General features: G+C 41.3%; 1 protein-coding gene across 10 annotated transcripts in view; it reads right to left on the reverse strand.

The window, feature by feature from the left end:
- GAPVD1 (GTPase activating protein and VPS9 domains 1) overlaps positions 1-18209 on the reverse strand; it is an 81118-nt gene that overhangs the window by 24493 nt on the left and 38416 nt on the right. For 4 of the 10 annotated variants that reach the window (XM_066256214.1, XM_066256218.1, XM_066256213.1 and 1 more), the window contains 10 exons: positions 16740-16874; positions 16405-16594; positions 13538-13618; positions 12221-12381; positions 9395-9524; positions 7797-7922; positions 5735-5908; positions 3009-3149; positions 1827-1961; positions 1228-1347 (listed from right to left, as the gene is read on the reverse strand). In XM_066256214.1, coding sequence (XP_066112311.1) covers positions 1228-1347; positions 1827-1961; positions 3009-3149; positions 5735-5908; positions 7797-7922; positions 9395-9524; positions 12221-12381; positions 13538-13618; positions 16405-16594; positions 16740-16874 — 1393 coding nt within the window. The remainder of the gene's footprint in view (positions 1-1227; positions 1348-1826; positions 1962-3008; positions 3150-5734; positions 5909-7796; positions 7923-9394; positions 9525-12220; positions 12382-13537; positions 13619-16404; positions 16595-16739; positions 16875-18209) is intronic. The other 6 variants (XM_066256222.1, XM_066256220.1, XM_066256221.1 and 3 more) reach the window with 4 other exon arrangements.

The raw sequence follows: 18209 nt of genomic DNA on the forward strand, positions 1-18209 counted from the left end.
CGTTGCTCCTGGCAGAAGCCAAAGATGCTGCTAAATACCCTACAATGCACAGGACAGGTCCCCACAACAAAAAAGTACCTGACCCCAAATGTCAACAGTACTAAGGATGAGAAGAAACCTTGGTTTAGAACAAACAAAAATGCAACATGTATATAACAGCCCTCAAAATATAAAACCACTTCTAGCAGTTTGGCATTCCTTTCCAGCACTCTTGCTTTTTATCTTATATATAAAATTGTTTAAAATAAAATTTCCATTATATTCTAGGTATATCTCAAAGTTATTTCATATTCTTTTAAGCTTTAAAAATAACTACATAAATTTCTAATAAGTGGTAATATCAAAATTCATTCATCCATTATATATATACATATTCTTATTTTTGAAGATTTTATTTATTGATTTTAAAGAGAGGTGAGAGAGAAAGAAAGGAGGGGAGGAACAGGAAGTATCAAACTGTAGTAGTTGCTTCTCATATGTGCCTTGATCGGGCAAGCGGGGTTTTGAACCAGTGACCTCAGTGTTCCAGGTCAACGCTTTATCCGCTGCACCACCACAGGTCAGGCTAGTCATTATATTTTTAATGATTAGGTTATTTCTAAATTGTTTTGGGGGGTAGAATATTAATGGTATAAAGAATATCTTTGTGCATAAGACTTTCTCCATACATGGAACTTTTTCCTTATGATTGATTCCTAAAATGGACTAACTGGACCAAAGTTAGTATCTACACTTTTAAGGCCTTAGATACGTATTACCAAATTATGCCTCCAAGTGCTATAACAATAGCTGTTATCACCGGCAATGTGTATGACTGCTCGCTTCTCCAGGAATGTGATTATTTTAAAGGTCATCCTCCCCGGGTTCGATTCCCGGCCAGGGCACACAGGAGAAGCGCCCATTTGCTTCTCCACCCCTCCGCCGCGCTTTCCTCTCTGTCTCTCTCTTCCCCTCCCGCAGCCGAGGCTCCATTGGAGCAAAGATGGCCCGGGCGCTGGGGATGGCTCTGTGGCCTCTGCCCCAGGCGCTAGAGTGGCTCTGGTCGCAACATGGCGACACCCAGGATGGGCAGAGCATCGCCCCCTGGTGGGCAGAGCGTCGCCCCTGGTGGGCGTGCCGGGTGGATCCCGGTCGGGCGCATGCGGGAGTCTGACTGTCTCTCCCCGTTTCCAGCTTCAGAAAAATGAAAAAAAAAAAAAAAAGGTCATCCTCACTTCCCCTTCTTACCATGAGTTACTTCATCCATGTCAGGACTCGTGACAGAATCTTTACCCCCAAAGTCAGAGCTGCACTCCGATCTCAGGTCTTCAATCTTATTGGGAATATCTTCAGAGGTTGCACTTATGCCTTAAAAAAAAAAAAAAAAGGCAAAAAATAAACAGCAAGAACAACAAAATAATCACACAAAAAGTATACAAGATTTGGAGAAATGTAAATATTCTCAAATTTTTTGGGTCCTGGTTCTATACATGTGACTTGTTTGGCATTATATCCTTTAGTATACTGTTCCTTAAATACATTTACCTTGATTTGTACAAATATAACCAGAATTATCACATGATATCTAAATATAGTAGTAGAGGCTACCAAGAACAGGTAGTTCTAGAGGGAACACATACAGACTGTTTGCCAGTTACTTCAACAGGCTCTATTCTATAAAAGCCACACATTGAATTCTCACAGATAAAAGGTCACATAGAAATAATTTTGTTTCCTGGAAATGACTCAGGTCTTAAATAAAACATATTTCTTTTCTATCAAATTTATAAATGGGGAGGTCGGAACACACCTTGAAATCCTTATTCCTTAAAACAAGACAGACATACCCGACACAACACTGAGGCCTGGTGTGCTGGGACGGGAACTGACCTCCCTGACATCCGTATCATCAGACGTGCTACCCAGTCCAGAACAGCTCTCGAGTTCCTGTAGCCGCTCCTCCTGCTTTAGGTCTGGGGCCTCTAGAGAGAAGACGGGAGGTATCACATTAGGGATTCTGTTAGCATGCCAGTTTCAGCTTGTGATCCAGACGATGAGAGCTACAGGGCATGAACGGAATCAGTGTAAATAGATTTCTAAGTCTGGGCCAGTTGGCAAAGTAAGTTAGATCACGTGTTAAAAAAAGTCACGGTTGTGATTTTCATCCTACTCTAAGCCAGTCATTGTGCAAAGATGAAAACTGCTTCCAGGTCACTAATCTCACAGAGTGTACTCCTGGTTAGCAAAGTAAACTGAACAAGAAAATATGGAAGAACTTAGCATTAAATCAAACCACTTTCTAGAAAGCAACTATGGATGCTCAACAGATAGTGAGCTAATCCTACTGTCTCCTTATGTCAAGGTTAGTGTGTCTGAATGCGTTAACATTACACAACACATACCAGGTTATTCTTGAGCCAACTAGATCAGACAGAATGTAATTCAGACATACAGTTAATTCTATTTGCATTCTGGTAGTTGACATTTATAGTTGAAGGCAGAGATTTATCTTCATTATCAGAAAAAAAAGTAGAAATGCAATAATAAGAAAAAGTACAAAACACTTTATGTACATTTATAATACTTCTGCACAAAATAATTCTCAGTACTCCAGTGTCTCAGTTTTGGTGCATTTAAAAAACACATTAGATATCTTTTCAAGAGCCAAGTTCTCCCCTGGGATAAATCTAAACATGCTTACCAGGCATACAACCACTCAGGTTCTTATTTTATGATGAGTTGGTAGGAGACACTGGATGCAATGTCCCACACAGTGACTAACAGTTGCTTCCAAAATAACTGAGCACAGTCAGAAAGCTCTTTCCATCTTAGCCTATGCCATCCAACATTGCATTTTTTCTCGAATAGAAAATGCTCTGAACTAATTTTCCACTTGAAGTTCTTAGCAGTATGATTCCTCACACTTGTTAAATGTATATCTGACAAAATGTCCATAATACAGAAGTTAAAATACCTCACATTTAAAACTTCTGGGCAAATCAAAATGCAAATAATGACCGCATACTAACCTGAGTCACTTGGCAAAACCTCTACACTCCAAGCTTCGCTTGTTGTCTCTGATATGGTAGAACCAGTGCAGGGGTCAAGAAGCACTGACCCTGAGCCTGGCAGGCACAGTAAACTGCCTAACATGTTCTCTGCTGCTGCACCTGTATAACCAGTGGGGAGCAAAGGGTTAACAAAGATCCTGATGGAAAGAGCAGTGAGAGTGGAGAAAAGCCAAACGCTAAGCTAACAAAAATCTCTCCACTCTGTCCACAAGAAAGAAGCCAAGGTAAGAGTAATTTCAATCAATAATAGCACTGCAAAATCAAATTTCCCACTTGGTACAATGACACGAGCTCTTTTCCATCCATTGCCTCCTGTTCACCTTGGACTCTCCATTTCACTAGCTTTCATCTTGGTTTTTTGGCAAATTTTATGTGTATGTCCCTAATATCTCTCTAAAATTTATAGTTCTACAAGGAGTAAAAACACTTAAACAGACATTTGACCACATAACATTATATTGGCCGAATATATTTTCTTCTGGCATTTTAGCCACATATTCAGAGCAATAAAAAAGTTTGCAGGAAAATACACATCGCCTCTGTGACACTCATTCAACTGCAAATACAGCTACTGCTCCAGCAGGGCATCCTGCCAGGAGAAACACTAAACACTTGAGCATCTGGAACAGAGTAATGCAAAAACCAATTAAGAAATCTATTTACACTACTTAGAAATACAAACAGAAAGGATTGAACATTATTGTACACCTGTGTTAAAAATACTCAGGTTCAGAAGGGCCTTAACAGTGGTGGCGCAGTGGACAGAGCATCAACCTGGGACGCCGAGGTCCCAGGTTTGAAACCCCAAGGTCACTGGTGTGGCTTGAGTGTGGGATCACTGATATGATACCACGGTCACTGGCTTGAGCAATGGGTCACTGTCTTGGCTGGAGCCCTCCCCCTCCAGTCAAGGCACGTATGAGAAGCAATCAATAAACAACTAAGCCCTGGCCGGTTGGCTCAGCGGTAGAGCGTCGGCCTAGCGTGCGGAGGACCCGGGTTTGATTCCCGGCCAGGGCACACAGGAGAAGCGCCCATTTGCTTCTCCACCCCTCCGCCGCGCTTTCCTCTCTGTCTCTCTCTTCCCCTCCCGCAGCCGAGGCTCCATTGGAGCAAAGATGGCCCGGGCGCTGGGGATGGCTCTGTGGCCTCTGCCTCAGGCGCTAGAGTGGCTCTGGTCTCAACATGGCGTCGCCCAGGATGGGCAGAGCATCACCCCCTGGTGGGCAGAGCTTCGCCCCTGGTGGGCGTGCCGGGTGGATCCCGGTCGGGCGCGTGCGGGAGTCTGTCTGACTGTCTCTCCCTGTTTCCAGCTTCAGAAAAAAAAAAAAAAGAAAAAAAAAATATATAAAAATAAATAAATAAACAAACAACTAAAGTAACATAACTACGAGTTGATGCTTCTCATCTCCTTCCCTTCCTCTCTCTCTCACAAAAAAAATGCTCCACTACTTCTGGTTGAATCTAATAAAAGAACATTCTACTCCAGTGCATAAAAAAACGTTCAGAATGTTTACTGGTAAAAGCTACCTTTTAAAGATATGTCATGCCTGACCAGGCGGTGGCGCAGTGGATAGAGCGTCGGACTGGGATGCGGAAGTACCCAGGTTCGAGACCCCAGAGGTCGCGCACGGGCTCATCTGGCTTGAGCAAAGAGCTCGCCAGCTTGGACCCAAGGCCCCTGGCTCCAGCAGGGGGTTACTCGGTCTGCTGAAGGCCCGCGGTCAAGGCACGTGTGAGAAAGCAATCAATGAACAACTAAGAAGTCGCAACGAGAAACTGATGATTGATGCTTCTCATCTCTCTCTGTTCCTGTCTGTCTGTCCCTGTCTATCTCTGCCTCTGTAAAAAAAAAAAAAAAAAAAAAAAGATATGTCATGACATAATGACAAATAAAATAATGTCTAGAACTTGCTTAAATATAATGGGGAAAGGAAATAAAGGGTATTGGGTGGGAGAAGAGATGAAGCCAACTGGCCACGTGTACATGCCATGTATACGTAGAAGCTGAGTGATGGGCACACGGAGTTCATTACACTGTTTCTTGAGTTTGTTTGACATGTTCCATGATTTAAAAAGAAAATGAAGATGGTGGTTACAAGACTATATGAATCTTTCAGAACTCACAGAACAGTATCCTAAAAAGAGTAAATTTTAATGTTTGTAAACTGTACACCAATTAACTTGATATAAAAAAAAGAAAAAGAGAAAGCTAGTTACTTTTTGGAACTGAATTAGTCCTTCCAGAAATAAATTCAATTTTCAGAGACTCTAAATCTCATATTATGCTGAAAGGTTTTATGGCATACTCTGTCAGTCACATGTAGACAGGGGAAACAAACCTATATTTAAGTAAAGAAAAAAGCCCTGGCTGAGAGCTCAGTTGGTTAGAGCATCGTCCCGAAGCATAGAGGTTGTCAGTTCGATCCCCGGTCAGGGCACATTCTGGGACAGATTGATGTTCCTACTTCTTTCTCTCTCTCAAATCAATAAAATAAACATATAAAAAAGAGAGAGACAGAAAGAACACATAAATGCCTTGTTACGTGGAGTCATCTCAGTGGCCCAGCTACTGCTAACATATACACCCTGCCCGTCCGAGCACTGAGCTCCTGCCCACGGAGGGCAGTGGATGGACTGACTGACTAAACAGCAATCTTCCCGAGACATTAAATACCAGTTACCTGCAATTTCCTGCAAGCGATCTTCATCAATGTTAGGGTCAAAATCACTTCCCAAGACATCTGTACTCCAGGTCTCACTCACTGTTTCTGATATATCCCTGTCATCTGTCAGTCCCATCATGTCACGAATTTCAAACTTCCTCAGCTTATCATCGAGATTATCTTGTGTTGTGGCTATCAAAAACAAAAGCAAGCACTTAAAAAATGGTAGCACAGCTATGATTTCTTCATCAAATTTGAACAACTTTATGCCTTTGAATTTCATTTTGCGTATTTTATAATTAACCCTGAGAGCATAGTACCAAGTAAACCCTGAATTACCCCCAATGCTGTAGTCTTTCCCTCACTGAACTGAGCTCAGTGTATGGACTCCCTCTCTGGTAGAGTGACTGGGGCCCAGGTGCAGCTGTCCCCCGGGACCCACAGTCCCGGCAGTGTGAGTCTGACCGTGCACTAGGACACATTCCCCTCTCCCTGAATCTGCACAAGCTTGTTACTTGCTTTGGCCAAAGGGTAAGGAGGGAAGTGTTCCAGCAGGAGCCAGACCTCAGGAGACATTACGAACGCCTGAGCTCTCTTTCACCCTTCCTTCTCTCACGAGAACATGCTTCAGCGAGCCAGCTGGAGGGTGAGGGACCACACTGGAGCAAAGCAAAGTCATTCTAGACCAGCCAGCTCCCCACAGAGCAACTGATCCCCAGCTAAGATCAGCAGCGCTCCTTACTCAACCACTGGTGACCGCAGATGCGTGAGTGGCCACAGATGCGTGAGTGAGCCTAGACCAAATTAGAGGGACCATCCAGCTGACCCACAAGACTTGAGAACAAAACTATGTTATTGTTTTAAGTCACTAAGTTTTCAGGTGGTTTGTTACATAACATTGTGGCAATGATTTAACTGTAAACTCATACTAAAAAAATATTTTATGTTTGACTAGATACACCCCCTTAGTTCTAGAGGTTTCTCTCTTGCCTTGACTGAGATGCAGTCTGCAATCTGCCCCACTGCATGTCTTATCTAGTGTTCACAAATGCAGACTGCCAACCACCCACATCAGAATGACCTAGAGGGCTTAAGAAAGTGAGTCTTTCAACTTCCGTCTCAAGCTCATATATATTTTTTTTAGTTTTCTCTGTTATTTGCAGAAAATTTAACCCTAATTGATAAAATGACAAATTGATCTAATGAAATAATACCATTTCTGTTATTTAAGCCACACATACCGCACCTGACAATACTCTTTTCCTCTCTAGCATGCCTGAGTCAGGATTTCTAGAAATGAGACGTGGAAAGAGGCTTTTTAAAAACTCCTCAGGTAATTTTAATGCGCCCTAAAGTCTAAGAAGCACTGCCTCAAACCCAGGTGAGGCCACGTGCTCTCAACACTCCTCTGAAGGCCACCAGTGATCTTGAAATAAACAAATCCAAAGGCCCTTTTCAAACTAATCTTCCTAAAGCACAACTAGGACCCCGCTGTCTTTCGGTCCTTCCCTCGTGCTGTCCCCTACCTGGTAGTCCTGGGGACATTCTGTGGTTCCCCGCCTCTCGGTCTTGCTCACACTGTTCCTTTACCAACAACGCCCTACTCCAGTTCCTGCCAACGCAACGCCTGCCAGGCTCTCAGGCTGGTACTTTCTTCCAATAAGCTTTCCCTGCACTTTCAACCTCTGTGTCTCTCCCTGGGAACCGCCAAAGCACCCTTATGACACTTTTAATCATCAGTGTACCATTCTCTCCCTATTCTACTTTACTTGAGCCCTGAGCTTTTATCTTTATCTCTTAAAATTTTACTATTACAGAATTGAAATACCAGATGTTATGGAATTCAAGCAATTCGTTTTAATTATTCTATGTAATTTAAATCTAAACTATTCACTTACCAACTAAACACTAATCTTTAGAACTCAAAGAACTAGGAATAAATTCAAGTTTATTCGTCATTATATAATCAACTTAAATTTATTCTTATTGAACACAGCCAACTTACAAGGAAATACACTGTTCAACTTGCAACCAGGTAACTTCTTTGCTACCTGAGCAATCATGTTCAACTTCACCTTACCTTGCTCATGCTCCAAGAGTTGCAGAACTTCAACTCCATTACTCCCAGAAGGTCCTGCTCCAAGTTCCGATACAGATTCCCCTTCCAGGTCTAGAGAGGACACTGAATTGGAGCGATTTGAAGGACCTAGAGAAATGTTTCCACTGTGAGTGCGCTTAAACAGTCACGATACATTACACAGTTTTTCACGCTTTGATAAGGGACTAAAGACTAATTAAAGTGCTTTTAATATTGCATTTATACCATAGAAATATATATGCCTCTAAGGCCAGCAATACGCTTCTATGAAATTCTCCTAAGGAATAATACAAAAATACGTCCAAGGTTGTTTGTTTCAGGGTTTCTTACAAGTAGAAAATGGAAGCAATCTACATGTTTAATCATAGATGAATGTTTAAATAAATTATGAAAGAAAACAGCCATTAAAAACCATGTTATTTAAGAATGTTAAATTACCAAGGGAAATGTTACTGTTACATTGTTAAACAAAAAAAGGTTACAAAATAGCATACACCTAATCTTGCTATAAATAAACCAAAATGATAACTGTTAATTAACAGAATAAAGATTATTGATAATTCAATTTCTTTTCAGCATTTTCTAAAATGAACATACATTACTTATATTTTGAAAAATTAAAGGAAAAGTTATTGCATTTTATATTTTAAAATGTTAGTAAACTTTAACTTTTTCACTAAAAAAGCTTATCCTGGCCCTGGCCGGTTGGCTCAGCGGTAGAGCGTCGGCCTGGCGTGCAGGGGACCTGGGTTCGATTCCCGGCCAGGGCACATAGGAGAAGCGCCCCTTTGCTTCTCCACCCCACCCCACCCTCCTTCCTCTCTGTCTCTCTCTTCCCCTCCTGCAGCCAAGGCTCCATTGGAGCAAGGATGGCCCGGGCGCTGGGGATGGCTCCTTGGCCTCTGCCCCAGGCGCTAGAGTGGCTCTGGTCACGGCAGAGCAACCCCCGGAGGGGCAGAGCATCGTCCCCTGGTGGGCAGAGGGTGGATCCCGGTCGGGCGCATGCGGGAGTCTGTCTGACTGTCTCTCCCCGTTTCCAGCTTCGGAAAAATGCAAAAAAAAAAAAAAAAAAGCTTATCCTGGAATATAGAATGACAGTCTCACATCATAATCTTGCCTTTAAATTTTTTTATTCCTCTGTATCTTCCTGCTTCCTGAAAGGTGTGTGTGAATTTATAGAATGTTACAAGTACACACAACATCCTGAAATACTAGAGTCCATTTTTTCCCATTTAGACATGCATATTACTCTAAAGGAGCTCTATAAGCTTTGGTGTATATCAATGTTAGAGAAACAAAACTTGGCATTATTCAATTCTCAGTGAAGACTTATATCTTCTCCACTTTACAGGACCAAAGGTCTTTTGTAAGCTTTAAAACAAATTTTTTTTTCTTGCAATCTTAATTTTATTCAAGAAACAATCTTGCAGCCAACTGTTTAAGATCATTAGAGGAAAACTTCATTACTCTCCTCAGTCAGGGGCACAGATGGTATAATTATAATTTATATGGCTCCTTTAAAGAACACAAAACAAAATATACTTGAATCACACAACTCCTTGAATGAAGTAACCCTTCACCTTCAGATATTCCTTCCAGATTATCACTGCAGAGGGAAAAGCGCAAGGTTTTATCAGGTTTACCGTGGAGTTTGTTTTCATCGACAGGGACATCTCCTTGTCCTCCATCCGAAAGTTGCATATTTAGGACCTAAAATATAAAATGCCATTGGTTTGTCACAACTGAACAAAAACAAACCACAGCAAAAGCATACTTAAGTTCTTTTTCATCTTAAATTATCATTTTTAACTAGAAACCAATCTACCGGGTTCTGATCAAGCTCTCAAGCACACCAACAAGAAAGTGTATGTATCAGTTGGAAGAACTGAACCTATGCCCTTCCATCGCCCTCAGTACCAAAGCTTGAACAGGCAATCAGGTCACAATACTCAGAATGTTTTGGAGCAGCAGGCCACAAAACAAAACAAGACAGAAAAAAACAACCCATGACCCCAGACAGTTGGCTCAGTAGTAGAGCGTTGGCCCAGCATGTGGAAGTCCCAGGTTCAATTCCCAGTCAGGACACATAGGACCTCTGCTTCTCCACACCTCCCCCCCTTCTCCTCCTGCAGCCATGGCTCAAACGGTTCAAGCAAGTTGGCCCTGAGAGCTGAGGATGGCTCCCTGGCCTCACTGCAGGCATTAAAATAGCTTGGTTGTCAAACAACAGAGCAACACCTCAGATGGGCAAAGCACTGCCCCATAGAGGGCTTGCCAGGTGGATCCTGGTTGGGGCACATGCAGGAGTCTGTCTCTCTGCCTCCCCACCTCCCACTTAATAAACAAAATACAGACAAACAAAACACCTTTAGATGCTGTTTTGTCCCTGCAGTTAAATGAGTAAATTAAAGGATTTTTTAATGGCTCTATATATTTACTCATGTAATAGTATTAAAAAATAATTTAAAAATAGATTTTTTTCCATTTGCTTGAAATTAAATGTAGACATAAAAATTTTACATTCTGGCCTGACCAGGTGGTGGCGCAGTGGATGGAGCGTCGGACTGGGATGCGGAAGGACCCAGGTTCGAGACCCCGGGGTCGCCAGCTTGAGCGCGGGCTCATCTGGTTTGAGCGGAAAGCCCACCAGCTTGGACCCAAGGTCGCTGGCTCCAGCAGGGGGTTGCTTGGTCTGCTGAAGGCCCGCGGTCAGGGCACATGTGAGAAAGCAATCAATGAACAGCTAAGAAGTCGCAACACGCAACGAAAAACTAATGATTGATGCTTCTCATCTCTCTCCGTTCCTGTCTGTCTGTCCCTGTCTATCTCTACCTCTGTAAAAAAAAAAAAAAAAAAAAAAAAAATTTTACATTCTGGCTGGACCAGGCGGTGGCGCAGTAGATAGAGCATCAGACTGGGATGTGGAGGACTCAGGTTTGAAACCCTGAGGTTGCCAGCTTGAGCGTGGGCTCATCTGGCTTGAGCACGGATTCACCAGCTTGAGTGTGGGGTCACTGGCTTGAAAGTGGGATCATAGACATGAATCCATGATCACTGGCTTGAGCCCAAAATTCTCTGGCTTGAGCAAGAGGTCACTGGCTCAGCTGGAGCCCCCCAGTCAAGGCACACATGAGAAAGCAACCAATGAACAACTAAGGTGCCACAACAAAGAATTAATGCTTCTCATCTCTCTCCCTTCCTGTCTGTCCCTATCTGTCCCTCTCTCTGACTCTGTCTCTGTAAAAAAAAAAAATTTTTTTTTATATTTTGTATATTTAAGACAACTCAGACCTTTAAACTCATACTAAGTGATATGCAGTATCTTCAGGCAAAATCCATCTAAAGGTCGAGAGAGTGGTATGAATTAATGAGAGCAAAGGGATCACATCACCGGAAGCCCCTTCCCTGCACAGGAATGCAGACTGCTGCCTTCAAGCTGTCACTGACCTGGGGACTGGGGACAGGTTACATGGTATGATAAATGCCACAGAGCTCTCTGACTGACATTCAGCGGTTTTCTCCCTCAGCAATGATTCTCTGGTTATTATATATTTTTTATTATACTCCAGAGTTTCTAAAAAGTTGATTCTGAAAGTTCCTGCCACCTCATTCATTTCTGTGTGTGTACAGAGGAACAGAGTTCAGGAGTGTGGCAGACCTCTTTGTTACAAGTGATGCTGTAGCCAACCACCATCAGCACTTTATCAACCACTGTACCCAGTCCCCTATCCCCAGGCCAGGACTAGGTCTCCTTGAATAGTAAGCAGTCATTGCTGAATATAAGATGTTGCTTCTTTTTCGGAAGGTCACAAAGAGGAGAGACTCCTACCTTTAGAGTCAAAATTTCTTCTTTCCTTTTGCCCCTGGTCCCAAGCTCTTATTTACAAACATCTGAAAACTGATTCCATACCCCTGATCCCATTTCATCAAAATACTTTATGTTTTTAGTTTTCTTTTCACAGTTATCTCTTCCATTTCTCCCTAACTGGCCAAAAAGAAAAAAGTATTTCTACAGAATAGTTGGCTCTTTAAAACAGGAATATCACTGGTTTATAATTAGAAAGAAAAAAACCATAAAACACTTCCTACAAGTCACTAGAAAAGTCTCTTCAGTTTCCATACAATCCCTGGCTTCCTGTCTCTTCTACCTTTAGAAATTTTCCTTTGGTGTGGGCCTGGTCACCAACTACAGCGCCACAGATGTACTAATGTGAAGGGCTTCTAGGACTGTTCGCAGAAAGTTCAGCATTTGATGATGTGTCATGGTAGGCCCACTAAAGATAGATAGTGAAAAATATTCATTTTAATGCATTTTGATTTATAGACTTAAGTGACCATTAATAAGAATAGAATCCAAATTTCTAAACATCGATGGCTCTAAGTTAAATGTAACAATACATTCATACCTCATTTTCTGACATCATCCCTGGAGTAAGCTGGGGACCTGTCCCTAAGGAAATGACCAACACTTCTACTGGCTGCACCTCCTGGATGGTTTCTTGCGAAGGTCCTTCATGGTCCATATGTAAGTCCATTAGCACATTGGTGCGGCTTCTGCTCCGAGTTGCTATCAAAAGAATTTAAATAAGACAATTTGGAGAAAGAGATAAAATAAAGAAAATGGCACACTAAGTACAAAAATAAATATTTTCTATTAATCTAGAACATTTGCGCATGCACAAAAGTGGTGAGAATATAAAAAAAAACCCTTTCTCTTCCCAGTTACTCTACTGATGACTAATACAGACTCTCCTTCAAAACTGATCATCAGAAACAAATATCCATGTCCACCTGACAGGGGTGACAAACAGAGGCCCACACCAGCAGAGCAGCAAACACGGCCCAATCAACTTCGCACTTGGGATGACAAGAAAAGCATTACCTTATTTCTTATCTGTTCAAGACATCTTCAACTATTTCTCTTATAAAATGACTTAAGTGCCACAGGTCTCCCACACTAATAACTCATAAGCATGAGAAAATTCCATATAGAAATCTGATAGCCATATAAAGTAATATACATTCATTAGGCAACTGTTGGCAAAACCAGAATCAGTTTTTGAAAACACATTCTTTTTCCTGAAATGTGTTAACCTCTTTCCAAAGATGGAAGAGAGATTCTCTTTCTGCTTATTAGAAATATTCTAAATTAACAGAAAATCTAATTATTTCGGGTGTTTTTTCCCTACCTAAAACTTTTTTTCTAAAATAATCCATTTTATAGATCTTACAAGAACTTCTGAAAGATTTAATAGTTGGTAATAATTTCTCTATTAGTTTTAGTCTACTGTGATAAGTTTCAATTTCCTTTCAGAAGTTAATAAAATTCAATACAACCAGAATAGTAGCTAGAAATTCTATTTTAGTGCAAAATAATCAAAAGTACAGACATAAAGCAAAATGCTCTATAGGAACAAGTCTTTCAACTTCACTCTGAGTGTAAGCTGACCTACTTAAAGACAGAAATATAAACAATCATCTCTCCACAAAGCTGTAGATCTGTTTATTAATCACTCTTACTTTCAAAATTCAGGACACACATCAACACTCAAAAGTCAGGCTCACCTCACTATCTTCTACTGGATTATGAACTTAAATGCAAGTAATCAAATGTCATGTAACAACTTACACGAAGCAAAGCAACATGCACATGGAGCACACTTTTATAAACCACTTCTTAAATAAAAGCTATACAAGAAGAGGAAGAACAGCCTATTACCCACCAAACGGGGTGACTAGAGTAATATGAGCAGTAAGATTGGAGGCTGAGGAGTCCCAGGCAGTGATGGCTGCTAACTGTTGTCCTGGGTTGCGGAAGCATTAAACAGAAAGAAAATCAGCCCTCTGAATCATGGACACATTTTAAAAGAGAAAATAAATTCAATGACCAGGTCACACGACTATACAAAATACTGGGCAAACATCTGAAATTTACTCTCCATCATACCCATATTTAATGTTACTTCTGGATGACAAGAAAGGACTAAGGTAGAGAAGTGAATATGGAGGGGGGGAAAATCTCTCATTTACCAAAAATTATTTATTTCTTCATGTTAAAAAAGTACAAATAGCTTAAAAATGACTAAATGTCAAACTTTATTTTTTTCTATTGTTAATTCTGGAAATTGACATTTTGGGATGAAGAAAGCCAGACTTAAAAAAATATAATGTCGCCTGACCAGGTGGTGGTGCAGTGGATAGAACATTGGACTGGGATGCGGAGGACCCAGGTGTGAGACCCTGAGGTCTCCAGCTTGAGCGCAGGCTCATCTGGTTTGAGCAAAGCTCACCAGCTTGGACCCAAGGTCACTGGCTCGAGCAAGGGGTTACTCGGTTTGCTGAAGGCCCCCGGTCAAGGCACATATGAGAAAGCAATCAATGAACAACTAAGGTGTCGCAACGAAAAACTAATGATTGATGCTTCTCATCTTTCTCCATTACTATCTGTCCCTATCTACCCCTCTCTCTGACTCTCTGTCTCTGTAAAAATAAATAAATATTTAAAAATATATATAATGTCACATTCCTGTTGATATTATTCCATATTATGTTAAATGTAAGGTAGATTAGTTTTAAGAAACTGACAGTTTTTTTCATTAGAAATTTTTTATTTATTGATTTCAGAGAGAGAGGAAGGGAGAGAGGGAGAGGAACATTGATTTGTTGTTCCACTTATTTATGCATTCATTAATTGATTCTTTTTCTTTTTTTTTTTAAATTTTTTTTTTTTTTTGTATTTTTTTTCTGAAGCTGGAAACGGGGAGAGACAGTCAGACAGACTCCCGCATGCGCCTGACCAGGATCCACCCGGCACGCCCACCAGGGGCGAAGCTCTGCCCACCAGGGGCAAAGCTCTGCCGTGACCAGAGCCACTCTAGCGCCTGGGGCAGAAGCCAAGGAGCCATCCTCAGTGCTCGGGCCATCTTTACTCCAATGGAGCCTCGGCTGCGGGAGGGGAAGAGAGAGACAGAGAGGAAGGGGGGGTGGAGAAGCAAATGGGCGCTTCTCCTATGTGCCCTGGCTGGGAATCGAACCCGGGTCCCCCGCACGCCAGGCCGACACTCCACCGCCAAGCCAACCGGCCAGGGCCTTAATTGATTCTTGTATGTGCTCTGGCCGGGGATCAAACCCATAACCTTGGCATATTGGAATGATGCTAACCAATTGAGCTACCTGGCCAGGGCAAAAACTGATAGTTTTTTAACACATCAGCTCATGGAAGTTTAAAAATGAAATACCATTCTTTAAAATGTGTAAAATATAGTAACTATTCATGTTTATGATCACTGAGGTCCTCATTATCATTAAAAAACTGGTGCTGCTTGACCAGGTGGTGGTGCAGTGGACAGAACGTCGGACTGGGATGCAGAGGACCCGGGTTCAAGACCCCGAGGTCGTCAGCTTGAGCGCAGGCTCATCTGGCTTGAGCAAAAAGCTCACCAGCTTGGACCCAGGGTCGCTGGCTTGAGCAAGGAGTTACTTAGTCTACTGAAGGCCCGTGGTCAAGGCACATATGAGAGAGCAATCAATGAACAACTAGGGTGTTGCAACGAAAAACTGATGATTGATGCTTCTCATCTCTCTCCGTTCTTGTCTGTCTGTCCCTGTCTATCCCTCTCTCTGATTCTCTCTCTGTCCCTGTAAAAAAAAAACAAACAAAAAAAAACTGGTGCTAAACTACTGTGCTCCCCTGGCCTAACCATTCTCTCCATCTTGTTTACTTTGTGTAACTGCCTTTTATCCTTCAAGAGAAAGTGGAGACTTCCCCTGTTCCACAGTCACCTTCTCTAGGTGTCTGGTAATTCTCTCGGCTTCTATCCACACTGAAGGGCACTGGTCTCTTCTTGTCTTCCCAGCTAGACTACTGACAGCTAACTCAGCGTAAGGACATGTCCTAAAGTCTTTGTGCCTCTAGTATCTAACACAGTGCCCTACCTGCAGCATAGTGATTATAATACCTACTCTTTTTGTGTGAATTTTTCCCATGGATTAAGTGCAACAACATTTATAAAGTGCTTACTCAGTGTCTGGTACATAGCATATACTCAAATTTTTAATGCATATAAAACTTAATAAAGCCTACTTCTTAAATAAATGAATACTGATTAAATAAAACTTTAAAACAGAACTTTCACTTTATTCTGTAAGATAACAAAGATATCTTACCTCAGCTGATAAAAGACTGATTATTAATAACAATAACAGAAAAAGAGTACTTATATAGTTTCAACTTTAGTGACTATAACTTCTGATATTATATTATTTAGAATTTTGTAGAAAGGATAAAACTACATAATTCAAATAATGACTTGTTACAAATGGCACTTTCAAAATTTTATAAGACACTCAAGTACAAAGGATACCATAATTTCAATTAATTATGAAAATATGTCCAGATAAAGCAAAAGCCTACTGCTAAACCTTAATCTAATGCAACTGTAAAAAACTGAATTACTATCATTAAACATATAGAAAGATGTTTCCAAATTATTTAAATCTATTGAATACTTCAAAACACTGAGCAATAACAAAGGCTAATAAGGAAATATTAAATATAAGGCAAAGCCTCCAAATGAGCGAGTCTCTTTACCTATAGGCAATCGATTCTTTTTGTTCGCGGGAGTGGTTGCTGGAGACAGCTGAGGAGTGCTGTAGGGAGTCACCTCCAAACTGCTGCTTTTCCCTGGCTTTGCCTGGGGCAGGTTTGCCAGTAAATTGTCCAGAGCCATTCTATCTTCTCTCAGCTGATCTCCAGACATCACACACTTCATAAAATTCACCTGGTAAAAATAAAAGGACATTAGCTAGTGAAATCAATTTTTCAAACACAATATATACTTCTCACATGATGTACTCATCTGTGCCTCTGCCCATGCTTAGATAAATGACTTTTGAGAAAATTCTATTAAAGAATAAAGCCATTACCAGAGTGATAAGCTGACTGTAGGTTATATAAACCACAGTTCTGCTCAATCCTTCCAGAAGATTAACAGAGGACATTGGAGGGGTCTCCACTGCACGGCCCCCAATCACAACATCAAGGAAAGCAGCAACACAGCTCTGTTAAAACAAGAAAAGATCAGTAAAATAGCTCCCCTTTAAAGCAACAGAACAAAATTTCTGATTATGGTGGACAAGCATGCAAAACTTTTTCTTCTTAAAAATTGTATTAGCACTGGCCAGGTGAGTCGGTGCATAAAACGCCATCTGGGCACACTGAGGTCGTGGGGTTTGAATCTTGGTCAGGGCATGTATGAGAAGCAACAACTGAGTGCAAAACTAAATGGAACTAAGTAAACAATGAATTGATGCTTCTCTCTCTCTCTCTCTCTCTCTCTTCCTTTGTCTCTCTCTCTCTGTCTCAAATCAATGAAAAAAATTCTTAATTATATTAAATCCAACATTAAAAAAATTAAACTCTCTATAAATTGATGTAGAATAATCTCCAAAATACTCTGGTACATGAACCATAAGACAGAACAGTGCACACTATCCTATCATTTGTGAAAAGGTGATTTGGAATATGTATGCAGGAATTTGTACACATAAACCTCTTAAAGCATACACACAAGGCAAAATATCAAAAATCTTTTGGAGAGAAAATAAAGGCTAGAGATTAGAGGTGGAAGGGAAATTTCACTGCATAACTTCTGAATTTTAAAATAGGTTGAATGCAGACCACTCAAAAATGATTAAAATTTTTATTAAAATAACTGAACAATGCCATAAATATTAAATTACAAAATATATTTAAATTATATAGTTATTGCTGATTTGATTTAGTGACAATTTTTTAAAATTAAGTTTCTTAGGCCCAGTTAGCTCAATTGGTTAGAGCGTCATCCCAGAACAATAAGGTTGCGGGTTCAATCCCCGGTCAGGGCATACATGAGAAGCAACAAATGAATGCTTCCTTTCGCTATCCATTCTCTGCCGCCTTCTCTACATCTCTCTAAAAATAGACCAATCAAGCCCTGGCCAGCTGGCTCAGCAGTAAAATGTTGGCCTAGCGTGTGGAAGTCCTAGGTTCAATTCCTGGTCAGGGCACACAGGAGAAGCGCCCATCTGCTTCTCCACCATTCCCCCTCTCTCTTTTCTCTCAGTTTCTCTCTTCCCCTCCAGCAGCCAAGGCTCTATTGGAGCAAAGTTGGCCCGGGTGCTGACTATGGCCTCTGCCTCAGGTGCTAGAATGGCTCCGGTTGCAATGGAGCAACACCCCAGATGGGCAGAGCATCACCCCCTAGTGGGCATGCTGGGTGGATCCTGGTTGGGAACATGCGGGAGTCCGTCTCTCTACCTCCCTGCTTCTCTCTTTAGAAAAACAATACCCCCCCCCCAAAAAAAAATCAATTAAAAAAATTAAACTTCTTAAAATAATCTTAATAGCTCTTTGGT

This window comes from Saccopteryx bilineata, chromosome 2, assembly GCF_036850765.1.
Source record: "Saccopteryx bilineata isolate mSacBil1 chromosome 2, mSacBil1_pri_phased_curated, whole genome shotgun sequence".
Taxonomy (NCBI): domain Eukaryota; kingdom Metazoa; phylum Chordata; class Mammalia; order Chiroptera; family Emballonuridae; genus Saccopteryx; species Saccopteryx bilineata.